At 42.2% G+C, this 23724-nt stretch overlaps 1 protein-coding gene across 1 annotated transcript in view; it reads left to right on the plus strand.

Moving 5' to 3' along the window:
- Positions 1 to 22749, plus strand: part of raver1 (ribonucleoprotein, PTB-binding 1) — a 40113-nt gene extending 17364 nt beyond the window's left edge. The window contains exons 5-16 of the mRNA XM_068021280.1: positions 243 to 372; positions 1764 to 1867; positions 8170 to 8278; positions 9519 to 9790; positions 11142 to 11232; positions 12680 to 12867; positions 13828 to 13899; positions 14538 to 14618; positions 15213 to 15284; positions 15881 to 16000; positions 18164 to 18241; positions 20143 to 22749. Coding sequence (XP_067877381.1) covers positions 243 to 372; positions 1764 to 1867; positions 8170 to 8278; positions 9519 to 9790; positions 11142 to 11232; positions 12680 to 12867; positions 13828 to 13899; positions 14538 to 14618; positions 15213 to 15284; positions 15881 to 16000; positions 18164 to 18241; positions 20143 to 20289 — 1464 coding nt within the window. The 3' untranslated portion in view covers positions 20290 to 22749. The remainder of the gene's footprint in view (positions 1 to 242; positions 373 to 1763; positions 1868 to 8169; positions 8279 to 9518; positions 9791 to 11141; positions 11233 to 12679; positions 12868 to 13827; positions 13900 to 14537; positions 14619 to 15212; positions 15285 to 15880; positions 16001 to 18163; positions 18242 to 20142) is intronic.
- The last annotated feature ends 975 nt before the right edge of the window (positions 22750 to 23724 follow it).

The raw sequence follows: 23724 nt of genomic DNA on the forward strand, positions 1-23724 counted from the left end.
ATGAGGTATGAGAGCAGAATGTGCCGGTGGAACTGGACTTCTCTACATCTTCATCTCTTATTTTTTCGGAGTGGTGTGGGGGGTGGTGGTGGGGAAGAGAGCAATCCTGTGGTCATTAAAAGAAGACTGCCGTACAGTCTCTGAATATTCCATGGAGTATTGCTTTTAAGTGCAAAGCTCACTGTTACTCGCTTATTTTAGTCATTAAATCTTGTCTTCATTTGTTTTAATTCTTCTTGTAGGCAATGAACCGTGGAAAGGGTCTTCTCCCAGAACCGAATCCTGTGCAGATTCTGAACAGCCTCAATAATCCAGCAACGCTGCAGCTTCTCCTAAATCCGTTAATTCATGGAGGCACAGGCGCGCAGCAGGGTGAGAGCAGGGTGCACGAGCTGCAGTGATTAATATGTCTTTATTCCTAACCGGTTTATCTCCCTTGGTTACTTAGTGTGTCAGGATCCAATGGTGGCAGGTTACACTGGAGCTACACAATCTGCACTAACTGTCACCATAATCTGTTTACAAAGAATTTCCACTGCAACTGATCACTTAGGCACTTTCAGTGTTATATGTTGTAAGTCATATCAAGAAATGTGTGCATAAGCCAGATTTTAATGTGTTGGATCTGATTTTTTGTTCAATTCTCAAAATCTTTCCTCTTGCTGTCCCGTGTAAACATAAGATCAAGAGTAGGCCTATCAAGCTGACCTCCTTAGACATGGTAACTTTATAATTTCAGTTCCTTGCCTTTTTCTATTTCAATGCTTTCTGAATATTTCTATTGCACGTGCAGTGCAGAAGTTCATCTTTAATCCTTAATCTTCCATTGCTTTGTTTGGTTGATTTGGTGCACAGTTATGATGTTTAGCTGTTGTCCTGACCTTTATACCACTGCTAAGATCAGGTACTGTCCGTTGGGAAGTGCTTGAAGTCAAATAAAAAAAAAATCTTGAGAATTAGCAATAGGTGTTGTTGCCTCTCCCTGGTTGCTCTTGAGAAGGTGGTAGTGGGTCTTTTTCTTGAATTGCTGGAGTCCATGTGATGAAGTTGCTCCCACAGAGGGAATTCCTGGATTTTGACATGGTGATATAAGTCCAAGTCAGGATGTTGTGTGACTTTATTTTATTTAGAGATACAGCACTGGAACAGGCCCTTTGGCCCACCGAGTCTGTGCCGACCATCAACCACCCATTTATACTAATCCTACACTAATTCCATATTCCTACCACATCCCCACCTTTCCTCAATTCCCCTACCACCTACCTATACTAGGGGCAATTTACCTATCAACCTGCAAGTCTTTGGCTGTGGGAGGAAACCGGAGCACCTGGTGAAAACCTACACAGTCACAGGGAGAACTTGCAAACTCCGCACAGGCAATACCCAGAATTGAACCCGGGTCGCTGGAGCTGTGAGGCTGAGGTGCTAACCACTGCGCCACTGTGCCGCCCTTGGAGGAAAACTTGGAGTTGGTGGTAGTTCCATCTGTCAGCTGCCCTGTCCTGCTAGGTGGTCGGCGGCTTGATGTGGCAAGTTTGCAGTGCCAAATGTTCTAGATCAGAAAAACAAGCTTTTTGATACTAGGGGAGCATCTTGTGCTCTCAAAGCTTCTTTACAAATTAGTGCAAAATAGTTTTTCAGAGTTTCTGATACAATCACCTAATTTTTGAATATTTGAAAACATTTTCTTTGTGATTAAATGTTAACTTTAGCTGTGGGAATTATGAACAAAAGATGCTAACCATAATCTTTATTTTCTTCAGGAATTTTGGGAGCTGCCCCTTCAATGCCTCTGCTGGGGAATCCTGGATTAAGTGCAGCCCTCTTACAATTGGTTTTACAGAGCCAGAACCCAGCACAAACCCAGGTAAATCTCCAATTACACATGCAAGTAATTATAAGCAGGCTGGGGGGAGGGAGGTTGTGTCTTTGCTTTGAAGCTACAGCACAAGCCAGTCAGTGGGTGACCAAAGGAAGTACAATTGTCTTTGAAGGCTTTGTGTTTTCAATGAGCTTTTTCTTGCTCCTCCCTTCTGTGCCCTCTCGTAGAAGAGCAACCCTGAGCTATTTTCTCTCTGGTATGCTGCAACTTTAAATGCCACTGCTGTCAGATCAATGTTACGGGCAGTCACGGAAATTAAGCACACCAACTTCAAACATGGTTTCATCAGACTTTTCCTATTCTAACAATCCTTGAGAAACCTTTGTCCAGTTACTGGCACTCTTTGACCTGCCTTGTTCCTGTGCTTTTAGAGGTTAAAAATGATGCTTGTTATGAAACGAATGGAAATGTGCAACTGCACAATTCTGCTTCTATTGATCCAGTTGCATCCATTCCCCACCCCCACCTTTTTTTTTTTTAGTTTCCATGTGTTTGAAATGGCTGCTGAGTGATTTACAGGCCAAGCGCAAAATGTTAAATTCAACTCTCAGATTGATGATCTGGACCAGAACACTGACCAGAGCTACATATCCACCAGAAAGCGGGGAGGGTGAAACAGTTAGACGCAAGATAGCTAGTTGCTGCTTGATGAAACAGATATGTGTAAACTGGATAATTAAACAGTTTTGTGTATCAATTAGACTGATATACTACCCTTAGTTGTAGGAAGATTGTCCTGCAGATTCCTGTCCAGTGTGTGAGTAAAGTCCCTTCTTAATGTGATGTAAATAGGATATGTTGTCCCCCACCCATTGTTTCTACATTTGAGTTTAGTCTCTTGGTATGTAGAGATCTGCCAGAAGATTCCCAGCAGGCTGATTAGTGTCTGAATGAGCAAGATGGATTAAATGTTTCAGGAGTGACCATTCAGCAGAATGCACATATTCCAACATAACATTTTAGACACAGTCCTTCAGGAATGTTAACGCTACCCTTTTTCAAATGTTGAACAATCTGGGCATCTCCAACATTTGCTGTTCCCTCTCCAAAAATAAACTGGGGAGAGATCAAACGGTGCTGATAGAATGAGGCAACGGTTTCTTTGATGTTTAGGATGTCCTGATTCTAAATTCAGACACTCATCTACCAACCAACCCCCCCCCCTCCCCCCCCACCCGCCGTGCTAGATCTATGCCATTTACAATAAAATTTCAGGGTAAAAGCAGTCACCCATGCTACATGTGTTCATGAGGAAGTTTAAAATGTTTAATGCAGTGTGCAGTGTCCTTATTGATCTTCAGATAAGGGAGGCAAGCTCAACTTGTATTGATAGTCCTGTAAATTCCCGCATTTATAAATTATACAGAAATTAGTGTAGCAAAACTAGCAACACGTGCCTTGCATGAGTAAAGATGTACTGTGCCAAAATGGATAAATTATCCATTTGTTGCTTGCTTTTGCTCCCACCTCCTTACACACTTACTACATTTTGCAGCTATGTTTTTTAAAAAAAGATCTCTTTCTGACATCAGTTTTTTTTTAGTTTTTCATGAGTGGTAAATTTCTTGGAACGCGTAGAGATTGCTCATTCTGAGACTGGTTAAATGCTGTAACATCTGTAATATATCTATAAAGTTTACAAAGATTCCCTCTTTTCCCCCCCCCCCCCTAACTTTCTCCTCTTTGAAATCATGCTGCAACACGCATTTTAGAGTCGCTGGTTAATCTACAGGTATGAGCTGTGATGGTGAGTGTTGACAAAGCACGAGCCCAACTCTGGACTTACTGGACATGCACTTTTTAGCCTGGTCACTGGCAGTTTTGGATTGTGTTCTGTTAATCCTCCTTGTTATCTGAAATTCACACAGGCTGACAATTGAAGCTGTGACATTCTGGTCTGCATGTACTTAAACACCAAATCAGTGGGGGAGAACTTGGTTAGATGGATGATTCCCGAAATCTCATCCTCTGTCTCAGCAGTTGTCACTTACACCATAGTCTCCATTAACACGTGGAAAGTATTGGTTCAGTAAAATTAACATTGCCGTCTAATAATCTTGAAGATTTGAATGTTTCAGAGCTCACCTTGAGCTGGTGTTGAAGCACATGAGTCACCATGCATTTTCCTATTGGCTAATTTTAATGAGCAAGTGCTGGTGGGTGTTGAAATCTGTGTGGAATGGCAGATTGTATATGTTAGTATAAAATGTTAAAACCCTGTGTTTCTTAAAAATTCAGTATGATTATAGCTCAAGCATTCAGTAGTTATACAGTATGTACAATGATACTTCTATCAGAAAATGGTTTTACTTAGGGTGATATAAGTATTTCTTCATTCCCCAAGTAAATTCAAAGGCCAGTTTGACGATATCTTGAAAAGGCAACAAGCTGACTTGTTTTATTCTTCCTCACACTTTCTCCACCTTCAGGGTGGGAGGGGAGATTGGAAATCTTTTCTCACTTTTTATCCAATAATTAAAACTCAGTCTCCAGGTCAGATGCAGAGATTGCTCACCTGCGCGTGTGTTGACCTCAAAGCAGTTTACCCAAGTGTGACTTTTCTGCTGGCTTGCTGCCTGAATAAATCATGAGGACCATCAGATTGCATCAGCTCTTCTACAAAGTCAAGTCAGAGACCACCTTGAGACCTTGCATAAAGGCTTTCTTGTGAATTAAGTGTTTGCAAGGTCCTTCTAAGTGATATGTGACTGTGTTACTATGCAATTGCTGCCTTTTGTCATTTTGCTGCTTACTGAGATCATCTCAGCCTGAAGTTATCATGCTGCAAGTTGCCCAATAAATTTATAGTTGAAACTTATTCTCATTTCCTTACTTTTCTGAAGACACTAGCCTATCTGTCTTAAAAATCTTTTTGTTCAATAATGCAGTGGAATGATCCCAGACCTACATTCCAATTACAGAATTACTGGGGAATTGTGATAGAGTAGCTGCTACTACTGAGTGAATTAGGGGTCACTCTGTTAATCCCACCACTGTGGATTAAATTTCCTTAAGGAAGCTAGTCTAGAATACACAAACTCAATTCACTCACGACCCTTTTAACCAGTGTCAGAAGAAAGTTGTTTGCATTTTCTGGAATAATATGTAAGCAGTGCTCCCTAGCAACCAGAACCCTAAATCCTAATGAACTGTCAGCACCCACCATGCTGAAAACCATCTGCAGCTGAATGCTTTCAGGGGGCTGCTGTGTTTTTTGAAATTTGGGCCCAGTCATTCCTAGGAGCTCTCGTTTTTTATTATATAGTTTTAAAAAAAAAAATCTTGTTTCTGTATTGAATATTATGTCATTGCAGAAAACAGGCAGAGGTTCCTTTTCATATTTCTGTTTTTGGCACCGTTACTTACTGTGTATTGTCAGTTCTCACTGAAACTAGCAGTGCTCTAGTTCAGTATTTATATCCTGACAATTGAGCAAGTGTATGTAAAATTTATTGAAGTCCATAGTTTTTAAACTTGTTTTTCCTACCCTGCCCATCCTTGTTTTCCTCTCCTGAGATTAGTAACTCACAGATATAGTTACACTGGCAGCTGCCAAGTGGCTGTTCTTCATGTGAGAGTCTAGACAATGAATGTTAGCAAGTTAGAGGGGGCATCGCAGCAGCACTTGATCCTTGTGTGAGATGCACAAAATGTAGCATTTCTGTTGCTACTGCTGCACATAGGAGGGATGGAACCTGGATTCTTCCTGACTTTATAGCTCAGGACCACAATCAGGTACTGGATATATCACCACATGTTGGGAAGTTTAGGAATGGTGCAATGGACTGTATTTTGATAGTGTAGTGCTAAAGCAAACAGCTAGCAGGTGACCAGCTCACATACATCAGTTAAATGGTTGCCTTGAGGGCAATGTGGCAGGACTCCAACAAAATGCTAGAGGAGGAGAAAGTTTGAGACTCTAATATTTTACCTGAGAGTGAAACTATATAGTTTCAGATGGGACTTTATGGTTAAAAGTCTGCCTCATGGCATGGACTCGATGGGCCGAATGGCATCCTTTTGTGTAGTAATTGACTTTACATGCTGGATTTAAAGAGTGTCAGTCTCTTAGTTAGTGAAATAATGAATATGACTCTTGCTTTCAGGATTCATAGGGAGCTGACTAGTTGATTGGGACCTATTAAATAAGGTGGCTTTTCTCCTGGCACTGTGGAATTTGATAGCTTTTACTATTGCACTTTTCTGTTGATCTATTCATGTAATGACTGACCTTTCATTCTCTACTGCACCCCCCTTTTCCTCTCTACACCTGTTGTGCCCTAGAATGCTTTACCTGGGAATCCAGTTTTTCTGCAGAATCTGGTTCGGTCCCAGCTGATGCAAAATAAGGAGAACCAGGCATTCCTCAATGTAAGTCCTAGATTGTCATACTAGGGTTTGCCTTTCTACTAATTTTGGCCTTGCCGTACAATTTTAAGTGGTGGCTGATAAATTCACTTATTTGTTGCAATAATCAGAAAAATGAATTCTAGATTCTGAGCAACACTATTACTATGACTGAGAATGAGCTCGTTGAGGCTGTTGGTCGGCAATGGTGATTAATCAACATATTCCCTTTATACTGTTTAAAAAATATGGAGTGTTTTATTTAACAAAAATTAGTCAAGTCTTTCTGATCTTGAATCAGTGCAGTTGTCTAGTTCACACGTTGTCATTCATAAAAAAAAGTAGAGGAGGCACACTATTTGTGAGCTTGTCTTTCGCAGGGCTCTACAGGATTCCATTGAAGTATAATAGGCTGCCTGGCATGTGAAATTAATTTGGTTTCTGTTGCCTTTCTCCCCTGGTTTTTAATCTTGCTCTGCCTCTTTTTATCTGTTTCTCCCTCCACTTGTACATATTTAGAATCCATTTCACATTACAGGTGCAGTTTACTCGCACTAAAAAAGATGAACGTGACTGTGATCAAACTGTAAGAAAAAAATTAAAAATTACACCTGAGTAACCCCTGCTTTCAATCATGAGAAACTAATTTTTTGTGGAAAAGCTTGCAGGAGAGGAACTAATAGTGGCATTGTGCCCACTACCGATGGACATCAGGCCACGTTTTATTTCGATAACATTCAGGGTCTCTGCTGCTTTATAATTCTGTGGCTCTGGAATTTTGCCCCACTTTGTCTCTCCCTGTGTCCTCACCCCCGCCCAGCCACTACTACTTTTGTTTTCTAGCACCAGGTTGTTCCCATCCCCCTTTTTAACAGTTGGAACCAGTGCTTGGTGTTTGGAATTAGAATGGTGTCACTTTACACCACTTAAATCCTGTCAGTTTGCACTTTTCTTATCCATGCATTTCATACCTTGCACCCTTGGCCCTTGTTAATCCCCACCCCCGTATGACTTTTGTTCCATAATCAGCTGGATTTGCAGAAGCTGGTTCCAGTTTAGTAAATTAAGCGTGAAAGATGAAAAGTGCCTGTGGCGTAATGAACTACAAGTCAGTAGCGGCTTATCCATGTCTGCTGTTTGAATTCAGATTCTCAGGACATAGCCGTCCGTGAACTGGCTCTATTTGCGGGGCTAAATCCTTCTCCCATTGAGAGAGAAATTGTCTGCCAGATTTAGTAGTGTAAATACGGACATCAGTCTCCTGGATCCAAATTTAAAGGCTGACGATATAAAAGCAACTGAGTGGGATTAAATCAGTATCATTCAGATTATCGTTGATTTCTTGCTGGGCTACAGTTTAATAGGTGTTGATCTCTTTTGAACTTCATATAAGGAACATTGACAATGAATATAGATTGGTTACTCAGCTCTGGAGGGCACCATAACTGAGGCCAAAGTACATCTGCACTTTCCAGCAGGGGTTGCTAGGTCAGGAGTTCTGACTGAAGAATGTAGAATGAATAAAAGGTGAGTGGATAAGGAGTTCCCACAGTTACAAACTTCTGAAAAGATTGAGTTGATCAGAAGGCTCAGCCATTCATTTTAATGTGAATGTGTGGAGATGTTGGGAGGAGAAACCAATATTTGGTACAAAGAAAAATAAAGCTTTGAGCAGCAATGACAATAGTTGTGTCAAAAAAAAGGTCTTATTGCTGTTGGCTGGAGGGGAGAGAGATTAGAGTCTACAAGTAAGAGGCGCGGTGTTTTGGACAAATGAGATTGGGAGTTGTTGGGAATTTCTCGTTACTGGATTATACTTTATGCTGTGTTCAAGTAATTGGCACAGCCCTGCATTTATTATCCTGCTAACCAATTAAACAGAGTAATTACATGACCAGGTACAAGAATGGCATTGTCTGTATATGTGTGTGTGTTTTCAGAAGCCTGGAATTCTGGGCGAATCTCCTCTTGCAGCTATGCAGCAAAACCCAACAGGACTTGGTGCCCCTCCACAACCAGGAAAGGGACTTCTTGGGGATTCGCCCACAGGTATGTATAATTCTGTAACAGGGCTGCAGTCGCAGGAACCCTTGAACCTTTTCCCACTTTGCACATGCATCTCCCGTACCTTCCCTTGTCAGCTATTGTAATCTCAGCTGTGTTCTGGAGGAATGCTGTATCTGATTTAAATAGAGCAGGGTTGCTCACTAATCTTTTGAGTATCAGAATCAAACTGATTAGTTTCTCATTGGCCACTGCTGATGAGTTACTGATCTGAAGTTGAGGTTCCCATTTGATGGGATTAAATTAAAGCAATTAAAACTAAGTAATTTCTCTAGCAGACGATAGAAGGGAAAGCTGGAGGACCAGTACTCCTGTTAAATAGGTATGTTTTAATGGGTCTGTCTTTCTCGCTGTGTGCTAACTCCTTCGCAATAGCACTCCCTTGCCACCTGGAGAGCAGTGGAAGGGGAGGGGATCAGTGCTGTATCCAGCTGGACAGGCTGTGAATGAGGAATCCGAGGCCCATGAAGATGGAGCTCTCCCAATGCCTCCGGGACAAGGGGAATATGCTGCTCAGTCCAGCGGCCATGTCAGATATCACAAAGATGCAAGATGTAGAAGACTTTTTAATCTGCTGAGCGTTTCAGATGGCACTGATGTTGAATAAAGCAGACAACTGATTGAACTCAGATTGGGTTGTTGCTGTTGTAATAACTAGAAGTAATGCAGTTTATTTTATATCTTTTTTACATTTTTCTCTTTACCAAACATTACTTTCAGCCTCAAATTGCATAGGATCCATAAAGTCAATCCTCTGCCTGTCTTCACCAATATCTGGTATTTCAGAAGTAATCTCAAGTTGGTCTATCTTTACCTGCTTCTCTTGTCTGAGGACCGGCTTTAGGTTGACACCTTCCAGCGACCATCAGCAAGATGCATCCCTCCTGTTCATTATTGAGATTTTTCAGTTGTGCTTTTAAACTCCAGGGGACTTTGCCTCTTGTAGATAGGTGTTGCTGCCGTGTACAGTGGCCCAGTGCAGAATGGGTTTTAACCAGCATTGGGGTGAATTACAGAAGTAAGACTTCCACTATATTATTACAATTATGAATAGATGTCACACTAATTTCCCCTGTTGTGTTCCGGATTAGATGACAATACAGAACTCTGATTAGTAGAGGATGGTTTGATTCAACAGTTACCTTTTGTTTTGGTAGGGATTTCCATCTTAAAAGTGATTTTAATGAAAGTATCTTCTCACTGTTGCTCTTTGTGCCCCTTGCAGGTCTAAATTCTGAGATAGCACAGTCCCAGATGAAGCTGCCTATGATGCCAATGGGGGCGATGCAATCCCAGCAATATCTTGGACAGATGTCAGCAGACATGCAGGAAATGATGGAGAATCCATCACATTCTCGGCAAGTTACTCCTCCTCCAGTTACTCCGGCTCCTCTGCAAGGAATCCCCACATCTATCCTCGGCTCTGTGCTCAGTGATTTGAAGAAACAGAGGAAACAAAACATGTCACAAATGGCTGAACCAGTCTCCACATCTGGGGTGAGAGGCCAAGCTTTAAATGTTTGAGGGATCACACTGGACTTTCTCTTTCTACAGTATCATTGACAATTCCTTACAGCTAATTGTTTAGTCAGTTAGTGTGTGCTTTTTTTGACGTTTACAAAATTTTGATTGGGAGTGAGTGAAGTACAAGCATAGAGTTTGGATTGTGAATATCAACTGAGACTCGAAATTTAAATGTATACTGTTAGTGCGATCTAAGTTTTTTTTTTAATGGTTCACATTCCATATACCATGGTTGATTTAAAATTAAGTTAGGCTTGTGTTTAAAATGCACAATTAAAACTACATTTTTGGGAGAAAAAGCTGCTTTATTGTAATTGCCACCAGAACGATGATCTCGCAATAGAAACTGTATGCAGACAGCTAACAAGTAGCAAAGTTAGTGTGTGTGGCTCTTGGGCAATGTTACTGAGATGTAGCATGGCTCATTTTGCAATTTTCTCTTTCTTTATATATTAAAAAAAAAGGCCTCCCTCTGAAATATCATGGGCGATGTAAGAATTTGTAGGAAGAGGATGAAGCTGCTTGGACTAGCTAACTACCGCTTTCTGAATGGAATCATTGCTCTGATTGTACAACTGAACTTCAACCCGCACACCCCAGCCACTACTACAGTGCATCAGTTTCTTGATTCTGTTTGCATTTTGCTTCTGGCCAGATTTGGTGCCAAAATCATGTCTGCAATGAGCTAAACTGAATTTCCATCAGATCTTTTACTGAAGGTCTTGGTTATGAAGCAGACTGAGATCACCAAGTCCCCTTTGTCTTTATTATCTTGGGGCCTAGCTCCACGAGATAAATGTTTTTCTGTAGACCCATCTCCTGACTATGTAACAGTATCGAGCTGGCGTAGTGTGAGTGCCTCTTGCAGGTTAATATGTAGTCTTCTCTCTTCTCCCCCCCCCACCCCCAGCATTTCTCCTATCTAACAGTGGAGCAGGGCGAGGTGGTGGACAGTTAAAACCAAACTGTGCTGCTTTAAGAGCTCGAGTTCATGTAAAGTGGACTGTCCTGACCAACTTATTTAATGGTAACCAGAGGATTTACTACATTTTGGGAGTAAGCGGTATCACCATAGGACAATTCCTGATCTACATTGGACGTTTATTCTGTTTTAGGATGGCACGGTAGCCCCATGCCAATTCATCTATTGGGCCAGGTGCCTCTATATAAAGAGGGAGGGAGAGCAAATTTGTCTCTTTCAGGCAGTGTGATTAGAAAAAGCCTAGGAGTATGGTGCCTAGCTGGGGTAATTCAGTGTTTCTGGTGAGAACAATGAGGGGGAACTCTGTGCTGCAAATAATGTACTGCCACTTTTATGTTGCAGCCATCTCTGTTGGGAGAACCACCAAAAGACCTTAGGATCCCTCAGAATCCATATCTCAATCTGCGAAGTGTGTTCCCTGTTAATCTGCCTGGTAAGGAGTTGTCTGTTAGCTCGATGTTACTTGGGTTTTAAGGGTGAAGGGAAGGGGTAACGTATGAAATGGCATTGTGTTGTATTTTCCCCTTAACATAGTCCGCAATGAATGTGAAACCGAAGATTGAAATTTTCTTTGTTTAAACCGCAGCCTTCTGAGCCTCCATTCAGAGGCTAAGCTCTGACTCTAGCCTTGATGGAAATTCATCGACATAATTGTGCCATGAACTGGGAAGATATGAATTAGTGCTTTGATTTCCTTCTTGGTCCTGACCTCTGCCTCTAAGAATGATGGGAAATTGCTGGTTAAACAGCTCATCGCAGTGCAGTCTAGCCAGTGCTCCCACCAAGCGCTCTCCTGTGCTCCCCAATCTCTTTCCCTGACCAATATCTATCCTGGTCTTTGCCTACCCATTTACATCACCACCCCCACACCCCAACCCCTACACCCTCCACAGGTGTTGTGTTCTGTACATTCACACTGTAAATTGGTCACCTTGCCATGCGAACCTTCACTTGTTTTTTAAGGTATTGAGCACTCCTAGGAGATGGGAATGGAATTGCTTGTCATGGGGATTGTGACTGGTATGGAAAGAATTCAGTCCAAAAAAGCTACAACTCCGCCTCAGCTGATATTCAAAGTCTACTCTCCCTCATTGGTTAATGTTACTGGTTCTTAAATACTACAGCAAGAGATGGTATAATGTCTCTGGGAACTGGCTAATTGGTCAGTATTTGTAAACTGCATATGGAGAAGGTGGGTGAGAGTGTAGGTTCTGCTTTGTGGTGCATTATGTTGACCTATTGAAGAACTATATGCTCACAAGTTGTTCTTCATAATTCTGTTACAAGTGGAGTTTCTATTCTGATTTTGCGATTTTAATCTTCCGTTAATATGAAGTGTTTAGTGGGATGCACTGACTGAGGGGCAAGCAGTGGTCGAGATTAATTGGTCCATGTGTAGAGAGCCCACAGACACAGTAATATTTGTTGAGTATACAGCTCCAGGGTGTCAGGTGGACAGGGAAAGGCAAACACAGTGATCACTGGAGAACAGCAAGCTATGTAATAGTGTGATAGGCTGCAGCTGTCCCTCTTCCTCTGCCTCTTTACCTTTCTGGCACGTGCTTCTCCGCGCCGCTCCCCTCAGGCCCCCTGTGCCCAGATACATCAGTTGCTTCAACGGTTCATGTGTCCGGTGGAATGTAATGAGTCGGGTTAAACGTGTATTCAATGTGTTTTTCTTTATCGAATTTTAACCTGAACGAGATTAAATAGGTTACGATGAATCTGATAGCTGTATCTAAAAGAAACAAACAGTCACTATACTTGCTAAGCATGGTGCCTTAAATATCCATGTCAAAGCTTATAACGCAGCTACATGCCATTATGTTATCGGGATATATAGTGCCATTAGACCTGAAAATGCTCTTTTTCTCTGACAGCCAATGCCAGCAACTCCATGTCCTATGGCCATAGTACTGGTCTTCTGGGAAACTACCCCAGTTCCAGCTCCAGAGTTCAGCAGGGATCTGGCCTCAGTGACTATCCAGAGTCCGGAAGCAGCCAGTTGGGTTATGGCAATTTTGAAAGTTATGACAATTACAGTCACTCTTACAGGGACTATGAGCAGGTATGTTGGAAATGTGCTTTGTTAGCAGTTTGCAATGCTGTGATTGGGTTTTAGTGTAATTGGGCTTGTCCCTTTTCCTGAATAGTTCGCTGCAGGCAGCCCTCATTCTGAATTCTTTTCACCACAAAGCTGGAATTTGCTGGTGGTAGTGTTACTGGGTAAATGTGGTGTTTGTCCGCTGATGTTACCAACTTTCCAGACTCAGTCGCCTTCTGCAATTTCAGGGAACTGGTCCACTATGTAATCAGTTTGTTTACAGCAATCCTGAAACAGGAAATGACATTGAATACTGATGAGATTGAAATACCACATTCGACAACAAGATACTGAGAGTAATGAGACTGGGGAGGCAGGTCACTTCCAATGTTATAATACTATGGAAAAGTACTTGTCTTTTTATTTAAAAAAAAAACTAGGATTTGGTAATATATTGCTAAAATATATATTCTGAGCGTTTTCTAATGCACGAGAATATTTCACTACCGTACTGAGGGAATGCTGCACAGTTAAAGGTGCCGCCTTTCAGATGAAACCTGCCCTCACAGGTGGACATAAAAGATCCCATGGCACTATTTGTATTAAAGCAGAATAGTTCCCTTGTATTCTAGCTAATATTAATCCCTCATCCAATTGTACTAAACAGATTAGTTGCTTATTTGTCTCTGGTGTTTGTGAGATCTTACTGTGCATATTTTCTGCTAGTTGCTGTACAGTGCTGGAACATCTGAGTTTGATCCTTGTTCTAGGCTTCTTCCTCCATTGGTCTCTGCTGGAAAGTGCCTGTGTAGTTCGGGTAGGGTTGGGTTGCCCATCCATGTACAATAAATTGCCAGCCTCTACTATGACACTCTCAAAGAAGAATGACGAACTATACCCCAGCAAAAGTTCAAGTACCACTGAAGGAAAAGGAGAAAACTGACATTATAATTTTAAATTAACTTTCTAATTTTATGTTATCAGGAAAGAGAAATGGAGCGCTACCCACTATCGCGTAATTCTGGGCTTAGAGGGTACAGTCGTGACAGAAACGAGGTAAATCTTATAAAGAAAATTGAAGATTAAACATCCTAGTAGAGGCAGCTGTAGTATAAATGTTTGAAAGGGTTAATGTCTGGGACAGAGAGTAACACCTCCCACTGTGATGTAAGAGATGACATGGGAGAGAGACTTCTAGAAGAGAAGCAGCATGGCTTTAGTTGAGTTAGACATACTTATGTAAAGCTGTATATAGTTCTTTAATAGGTAATAAACTAGTTATTACAACTTACCAAAGGCTCAGGAATCTCTCCTAGCTAGACAAAGCAAACATACAACAGCAGCTGGATGCTTGGAGACTGTACGTTCTCGGGATACGTTAGCTACATTTACAGGCCAGATGTTCTTGCATTCCTTCTCCAGACTACAGAGTTAATTCTGTTTTACCAGGACAGTAGTTAGGCATCCATGTTTGATCTTGGTACACTGGGTAAACAAGGGACAAAAACAGCTGGGGTTCATGCTCTTTGTTAGTGTCCTGCATGGGGAGGGACTGAGTTTAGTTTAGATGCTGTGAAGGTTGAATAGCTGTGACGTGAGGTAGGTAACTGGGAAGTAACAGCAGAGAAGGGCCTTGATGAAAGTTTGTCTCTACAGTTAAATGAATGATCTGATTGAGGTTTGTTCCTGACTAGGAAAGGGAGCTGGAGAGGTACTCAATGTCCCGTGACCCTGGCCTAGGAGGAATTGGGGGCTATGGGCGTGATCGAAATGAGGTACGTTTTACAAAGGGATTCCATGATTAGAATAAAGCATTCGAAGTAACGTACTAACTGATTCATATCTTGCTCTTTTGGGACTATACGTTACTAGATTCAGCCGTGAGTCATTACAGTTCCTTTCACTAAATACAATTCCAAGCAGAGTGCATCAGAGTGGAACAGTTCAGTGACGGTCAGTAGTTACCACTTCCAAGAGCTGCAGCAGTGAGCAATGCAGACTCCAATATTCCCAGCTCAGTCACCAGCTTGTGCTGAGTTTGCTGATATCCATCAGGCAGGGATTGGCAAACTACAGTTGTCCTCAGCACACTGAGCCAAGAAGGGTCAACAGTCACGCAGGGGCTGGCATTTGTGATTGTTATTCGATGACAGCTGCTGCAGTGAGATTGGCCAGGATGGAATCAGGTTTGGTTAAGATGCACTATGAAGTTGATTAGCCTGTCAACACTTGCTTTGTGTAATGACCAGTTGGACAAAGTACGGGGTGCCAGTGGAATCTGTCATATGATGCCCCAGTAAGGAACTAATGCCCTTAAAAGGGAAAATATTGTCGAGAAAATCCAAGTTCACTGAGGCTTTCTTTGTTAGGAAAGGGAGCTGGAACGATACCCGCTACTGCGCGACCCTGGACTTGGAGGGTACGGATCTGATCAAAATGAGGTAAAGATTAGAATAAAGAACCTTTCAAGTTATCCACCAGGTTCAGGATTGCTAATTAAAATAAAATTTCAAGCTTCTGTGTTTAGTACAGGACATTAGTAACAGCTAGCAATCAGATGAGCACATGCACTGTGTAGAGCCATACAGACCTGTTCCAGGTTGATCCTTGGTCTGAGTTTGCTTGGCTAAGAGGAGCCAGCATTTAGGATTCTCTAAATAGTCTTTACCTTCAAATTAGGGCTGAGTTTGGACAAATCAAGCTTTTACTCTGGATCCCTATCTAATGTCTCTATGTCAGTTCCCTGAGGTCATGTTTGGCTACAGTCCAGTCCATGGCCAAAATAACCTGCCAATAATTGTCCAGGTTTATATATGAATGGCCAGGGGCAAGGCATCAGTGGCAACATAGGCTGGTAAAATTCCCCCTTGAGAGAGCAGGAGCAATGTGAAGTGAAGTTTAAGCCAGCTGAGTTTGCTGGTTGTTGCTCCTGGGATGGTTTGGAGTTCTGTATAAATGTGTCATTTGGAAGTAGTTGAAATTTGTTGGATTTTATTTGAAGTGTATGATTGCTAACAGTCTCTCTTCCTTGTTTAAGCGATCGACTCAATGTGGATATGATTTGGAACCTACTGCACCTCCACTATACTCCAGCTCTCCCACATCCTATTTCACCAGTGGTGTAAGAGCAGGACTCCGTCAAGGCTACTCCACCAAGGTGGGCACAAATAATAGAATGCATTGATGTTCATTCATTATGTTGCGACCAGGTCAGAAAGGTGTCTAAGGGCCCCTCTCCGCCCTCACCTGGTCTTGCTGTAACAGGATTTAATTTTTAACTGTTTTTAGCTCCCCCTTGGTGAATCCTTGTTCACTGCTTTCCAATTATAAGGCAAAGAAACCAGCACAAACAGGCCTTCTCAGGTTTAAAGAAGAAAGGTTCAAGTTTAATAAACTTGAACTTAAACACTAATTCGGTTGACGCTTAAGGATACATGATGCGTCGATGCTAGCATGCTTATGCGATGCATGCAAATTGAGACAGAGAAGAGAAGAAAAATCAAGTGGAAAAGTTTGAGGCAATATCTGAAGAGTTGTTACAGTTCTTGATTGCTGGTAGATCTTGTTTTTCGTTGCGACCCAGTATTCTTCAACTTTGTTCGCTGTAGGAGACTTTTCTGTCTTGGGGTTCATGTGTCTTCAGTAGATTGAGAGGCTTCTGAGAAAGAGATGGGAGCAGACAGGCGAGAGATCTTCAGTCCAGGAGCAAACAGACACTGAGTTCAAACTGTTTGTACAATTCAGAAAAAACCCAGGTTGCCAAGCAGGTTAGTCATGTGACTAACTGGTCTGACCACGTCTCTGGACTGCTCCTCTTACACACAATACCTGGTGATCAAGGTCCATTGTGGGTTGAATGTGTCAGGGAATGGTCCTTTGGCCTACCAATCACTGTCTGTTAATATGCAAATGTCTTTTCCAGCCACGGCTGATCTGTTTAACAAGTCCTTTCTTCACTCCAGTAACAATTTAAAATCATGACAAAATTAATGTGCCTCATTCTTGGCAGGTGGAGGCCTAGCATGACATTAACTGATAACTGGAGCTCATTTCTCCCTGGGCTGCACATCGTTCTCTAACTGTGCAACAACACATTTTAACAAGGAATGCTCGGATCCTTTTAATACTCCATCTTCCTGGTTTAGTTATTTTTTTCTCCCCCAGTCTATGCTCAGTTAACTGATCTCGGCCACAGCTCAAGGGGAAAATCATCCAGAATTTCTGCTCCTGATTGGTTGTCCAGTAAACTCCTGCTGGGAAGGGTGCATGTGAGTCCTGACAGGATAGACTCCAACTTGACTAGAACTCTGCACGTTCAAATCAACATCAGTTCTTAATGTGCAATGATTGGTGCTTCTGATGGTCTACATGAAACTATACCACAGTGAGGGTAGGGAGGGATAGTCCACCTGTTCCTGTGGGGAAGCACCCGACCAAGTGTGGAGAATTTTTGGTACAATCCTTCCTCTTGTCCCTCTAACACCACATGTTGGTTCTAAAATAAATTGTATCACCTGACCAAGCAGGATGTACATTTTTGAGATGCTGTCGCCATCCTCAAACATCTGAGTACTTCATGTACAATGAATTGCTTTGTAGAGCAATGACTCATTGAGGCGAATGTGGCAGGCAGTTTGTGCAAAACAAAATTCCATGAGCAATGACATGAATGAGCAGTTAATCTGTGTTTGCTGTATGTTGAGGGAGGAATGTTTGTCAGGACACCATGAAATTCTCTTCCTCTTGACTAGTTAACAGTTCATCAGGTGGAGGGGGCCCTTTTGTTTAACTTCTCCAAAGGATGGTACAGCATTCACTTGGTACTGCGCTGGAGTCAGGCTTGAAGAGACACATCTCCTACTTGGGAGAGCACTAACAACTGAGCTCAATCACACCATTTAACAATAGAAATTTATTTTAATTCACTCCCCTTCTGATCAAAACCTCTGATATATTACCATCGGCTCGGTAGTGGACCCTGAATTCTGCAGAAATCTTTTTTGAATGCAGTCATGTATTATGGCTGACCTCTGAATATTGTCCTCTTTTTCCACCAATCAGTTTGTTATATCTCTCAATGAGTGAGGTCTACATTCCACCTGTATGAATCCATCTGTTCCTCTGCTTTTGGTGCTTGGCTGACTGGGGTCTGTTGGCAAAAAGTGTGGAGTTGGGGGATGAGGATTTTCATGTCTGTTTTATAAAAAATGGCTGATGATTCAGTGTTCAGAATCCTGTGTAAATTACATAATTGTTGTCATGGTATGAAATTCATGTAACATTGAGTGAGCTGGAGATGTGACTCTCATCTGTGTTGCAGTTAAATCCACTGCTGAGTTCCGGGGCAGGACTCTTGGGTGCTCGTCCTGCCAACTCCCCACCAGGCTCCATGCTGAAGGTAACTGTCTGATTGCTCTGTTTATTTCTCCCTATCTTGTGTGCTTGCATTGTGTCTGTGCACACTACATTGTTAGCATAATGAGTGCTCCCCTGGTGTTCCAGATTAGTGCAGGAGTGTGCAGTCGTCAGTGAGTTGAGTTCTTGGGATCTGTATGAATGAATGGGCAAAAACCACTTTTACATTCATTCAGTCGTTCGACTTGCAGCTTTTGATCATGGTTTCCTGAGAACCCAGCTACTTTGAAGTAGGATTTGAACTCAGCTACTCAATAGGTATTTAATTCAAGACTGTTTTGGGAAGACTAATCCACATGTAAGGCTGAAGATCTCAGCAATGTCCTCATGGAATGGCATCAAGTAGAACCAGCCAATTTCCATGGGTGGAAAAGTCACCAGGGCTTCACTGCTCACCTGCAACGACTGCGTCAGGACTCTCCTACACAGAAGGTTACCAGTCCTTGATTTGGTTAGGAGTGGTATGAACTTCATGGAAAGGCAGAAAAATGTTTTCTTTTCTCGAAAGGAAAAGTGGTAAATACACCGATTACAGTCAGTCATACAGGACCAGTTAGTCTGTGGTAGGTTAGCTGATCTCAGCTGTGGCAGCACTCCAGGGAGACCACACACAAACTCGGCAAGCTGAGAGTGTTGTTACGACCAAGTGAGAAAGTTGCCAGGGGTTCCTCTCAGCCTTCACCTGGTCTTACTGTAACATGGTTTGATTTTAAACATACCATGTTTTGAGCTTCCCCCTTGTTCACTGCTTTCCAATTATAAGGCAAAGAAATGAACACAAACAGGCTTTCTTGGGTTTAAAGAAGAAAAGTGAAATTTATTAAACTTAAACTAAAAACTCTAATTGGGTTAACGCCTACAGATACACGCCGCGCCCCACACTAGCATGCATACGCGATACACATATGTAAATAGAGACAGAAAAGAGCAGAAGAAAAATAAAGTGGAAAGGTCTGAGACAATATTTGAAGAATTTTTTTGTTACAGGTATTCGAGCTCACTGTAGAGTCCTTGTTTGTAGGTGGATCTTCTCATTTGGGCCCAATATTATTCTTAAACCTTGTTCACTAGGAAACTTTTCTTTCCTTGGGGTTCATGTGTCTTCAATGGATTCTGAAGCTGGTGAGAAAGATGGGAGTAGACAGGAGGAGAAGAGATTTTTTCAATCCAGGAGCACCGAGCTTTCTGTCTTCAAACACTCTTTCTCCAGTTTAAAACTCAGTTCAAATCTCTAACAGTCAGTTAGTCATGTGACTAAACTGGTCTGACCATGTCTGTTCTGTGTATTGGGAGCAGGGTATAGCTCCTTTGTTCCAAGACTGTCTGTCTGCTAGTATGCAAAAATGGCTTTCCAGCCGGGGGCTTGGCACCTCTTGTATTAGGCCTTCTCTTCTTCCAAGCAACACTTTGAAATTTAATGTCCATGTGGCAAAATTAATGTGCCTCATTCTTGGCAGGTGGGGGCCTGCATGACTGTGTTGAAGGTTTTCTTGGCTCGCTACAAATTACCAAGATATTAGGCAGGATTGTCAGCAACACAGGCTCATTCACAGAGGGCTGAACCAAGTGGAAAATGCCTCAGTAAAACTGTAAAAAATGAAGCATTTTATCAGCCCTGCCAGGGTTGAATGTGTTAATAGAACATACTAGAAAACCTCTAGAAGTAGATCATTACTTACACCAGTGTGTTATATTTTCACTTTCAATTCCTTGGATCTAATATTATGTCTCTCAAATTTAAGAGACCCATTCGAGATACGAGGCATGATGGTGCCCCTCCTTTCAATGTTTTTCTGTTGAGCCCTGTGTCAGTAGAGTTTGAAAGTTTGGGAGAAGGTTTGGTTCGACATTGCCTTCAAGTGACCTTAATTCTCTCTGTTCCAGACACCACTCATTGGTCACAAGCGGGGTGCTTCTCACCTGATCCCATCACCCGAGCCCAGTCCAGAGGGAGGCTACATCGGCCAGCACTCGCAAGGCCTGGGTGGCCACTACGCTGACTCTTACCTGAAGCGCAAGAGGATATTTTAGCTGAGGATCTGGTGTTGCCATCTCGAATGATGTGGTTATTTTTCGCTTAAGGCTGTAAATCTTGTACAGATGTTTTTAATCTCTGTGTCAAAACACTTTGGTTTTTATGTTTTTGGAGGAGGGTAAAACTTGTATCTGTGAATTCGGGGTATGCATAAGGCTAGAACTTGTCAAACTGACTGAAAGCTGACCTCATGGCACATCAGCCACCCAATCACCGTGTCCCCTTTTGGGGGATGTGAGTATGCAATGAGGTGGTAATCACCATATCTGCCTTCTCTCACCTAGCTTATTGTTGGTAGAGCTTTGGGACCAGTTAGTGTGAACCAGTGAGTGATCCGGGGATGTACATTTGCCCTCAAGTGCAGTATTTCTCCACCACAAGTTTAAAAATGCATGGAATTGGCTACAAAAATTGCTTTTCGGTAATGATGCTGATTACAAATAAGTCTCACTGGCTGTTTCTGAACCAGCCTGAAAGGTCATTTGTGTGGTGCTGCAGAAAAATACGCACTTTACAATACTTTACCATTTTAAGCAAGTATTTTACGTCAAAGCCCGTTCTGTGAGGTGTCGGTTGTCTCTGGTGAATTACTTTGCTTCTGTGCAGCTTTTTTCCAAACGTTTCCCAGGGGAGTGGAATTAATTTAGTGAGTTCTTTTCCTTTTGTTTTAGTTGGACTGCCCCATGTCCTCTGCTTTTAAGATTCATCACGAGACTGGCTGGTTTGGTTTTCAGTTCTTCTGCATACCCCTGATATCTGTCGGTTTATCTTTCAATGTTTTTCCTTAATTTTTCATTTCATTTTGTGAGCCAACTTTTGCCTTTGATTTAGAAATGCCCCTTTTTTTTAAATCTCTAATTTTTAGTGAATTATTTGCAGGAAAAAGGTTATATGCTTGTCCCTTTTTTCCCCTTTTTTAAAAATTGAGCAGTTGGGGTAATTAATTTTGTTCCTGTTTGGCGTGTGTATACACATCCGTGTTTGTTTCTGCTTATCAAAGCTTTGTTCTGCAAAAACTTTAGACGTTGAATTTTCATGTCCCATAACCTGTGGGCCTTTTATGCCAGCCAACTTTCCATTGGGCTTGGACAGAGATCCGAAACTGGCAAGTGTGGGACCCTAGCCATAAAAAGATCAAATGTAAATATAAGAAACAGTAGCAGTTATTGCAGATGCTAGCTTCTGTTACGATGCTGTGTGCAGATTAAAGCTGCAGGACATAGTGTCTCTTCCAGTTGCCTTGCAATACATTAACCACCTGCACTGTTTGTGTTTGTTTTGCCTCTATTTGAAGTTGGTGGTGGAATTTCTCCAATTTTATCACACCTCTGGTCTGCAGTTCCTCGGTTTGAGACCTGAGCTGAAGGAGAACAGGTTTCTATTGGAGCATTTGTCCAATTTGCCTGATGCAACATGTTGGGGTTTCAAAGCAAAACCGCCTTTGAATGTCCACTGCTTTCTTGCTTTCGACCGAGATTGAGGGAAGAGGACTGAGAAATAGATAATTAAGACATGTCTGAGTACTTTCCTGATCACTTTCTCACTCTCCCCAGCCACCAAAAAGCAGGTCAAAATGGGTAAAGTCAGGGTGAGAAAGCGTGTCCTGCTGGGAGAGGGTGGGATGCAGTAATATAGAGCAAAACAAACAAGCCAATAAAAATTCTGATGAGCTGCGCATGAGCAAGCCAAGGGTCGAGTGTGAGATGGGGATCCTATGCACTGATCTTCTGGTTTGTGTATTGCCCAATCCATTAACACAATACTTATTGCTTTAACTCTAATCTGATCATGTTGCAGGCTGAGCTCTGGGTGAGTATGATTGGCAAGAGGTCCAGAATCTGACCAAGTGGGTGGCAACCAAAATGCAGGGTCCATTCCAAGTTAATATTTTCTCCCCTGCCAATAGGTATGGAATCCATGTCGAAACTTGTGGTTTCATCCAGGATTGTCTGTTTGTGAGCGGGCATAGATAGTGAGTGTTGATAGGCTATTTGGGGGAAGATCCCAGCCTAAGCCGGACACTGCCCTTGCCTGATGTGCACATTTCAGGTTGAGAAGTTGGATAGCAATGAAGAATGCCAGCCTTAACTTCTCCCCCTCTACTGTGGCCAATTGTAGTATCTCTGCTAACTCAGGAGACTGGGGGTTGAACCTCCAACCTTTCCATTGCCTGTGGTTGACCTGCTTAGTCCCTCTTTAAAGGAAAATAGTCGGTGACTGGTATGTGAACTGTGAACCATGTTTAACACAGTGGTTCAGTACGTTGGCCTCCAAGTTCAGAAGTGAATGGGGGATGTTATGTTGATGGATTCCTGCTTTGAATTGCTATTCAGTGACCCTGGCTGGAATCTGTAAGGACTGAGCCAGCTGCAATGTTCCATTTATACTGGAACATGCTGCTGACACTAGCTGTCTTGACTAAATTGTAACCAAGGGCACCTTGGGGGGGGGGGGGGGGGGGGGGGGGAAAGGATAAAACTGGTGACATTTTCTGTAATTGAAATAAGTATTTCAACATGCACTGTCCCCTACCACTGATTTGCAAGCAGGAATAGCACAGGATGTGCAGCTTGTGTCTGAAAATAGGTGTGACCATTCCTGCAACATCTGCTGCAGTGAGTTCCTGACATTGGCTATGCCATCATAGAAACAGGTTCTATCCTTTAGCTGTGTGCGGGTGGAGGAAGGATTTGATATTTCCCTGTTGCCCCCTTCCACAACAACAAAACTTCTTATACTTGGGAGGCCAGTCACCCAGAGGCTAGCTTGTTTTGTAGCTACTTCAAGTACAGCAGAGACCTGCTGCTTGTATGGAATGTGAAAGGTGGCATAAAGGGTCTGAAAAGACAGGAGTGTCTTAATTGGACATAAGTTCAGCTGTGTAATTGAGTAGGAACCTAGTGCAATTTCATGTTTGGAGAGTCCATTCTACATCTCTAATAAAATTGGAAATTGCTCTTAATTCTGTTTGTTTGATTTCTTTAAACCTTTTTGGACAATCTGCCTAATCACTGCCACTATCCTCCTCTTATCTGCATTATTAAAGTATAGAAATTCCTGAGCTTGCAAGCAATTAATGTTCTTTTAATCTGATACATCTATTCCTAGTTTTGAGTCAGATCAAAGTGCAATTAAATACTGCTCTGACTTCTGATAGCCCAGTTGATCGTCCCATACAGACCTGGAACTGTCCCTGATTTGAGGTCTGCTTTGCGGTATTTGCTGATCTCAGTTGAAACACTACGTTTGCCCTGAGAATATTGGGGCTAGAATGGGGGTAATTACTCCTGATCTCATTCCAGCCACTTGTGCTGCTGAGTGCATGCACATGAAGTGATTCAGGCTCAGCTGTGATGCCCGACAGTCAAGTTGTCTGTTAAAATTGTGTTTCTCGAACTTTTTAGTAAACTTGTAATACATTGAAGTTCACT

Source organism: Heterodontus francisci, chromosome 43 (assembly GCF_036365525.1).
Source record: "Heterodontus francisci isolate sHetFra1 chromosome 43, sHetFra1.hap1, whole genome shotgun sequence".
Taxonomy (NCBI): Eukaryota; Metazoa; Chordata; class Chondrichthyes; order Heterodontiformes; family Heterodontidae; genus Heterodontus; species Heterodontus francisci.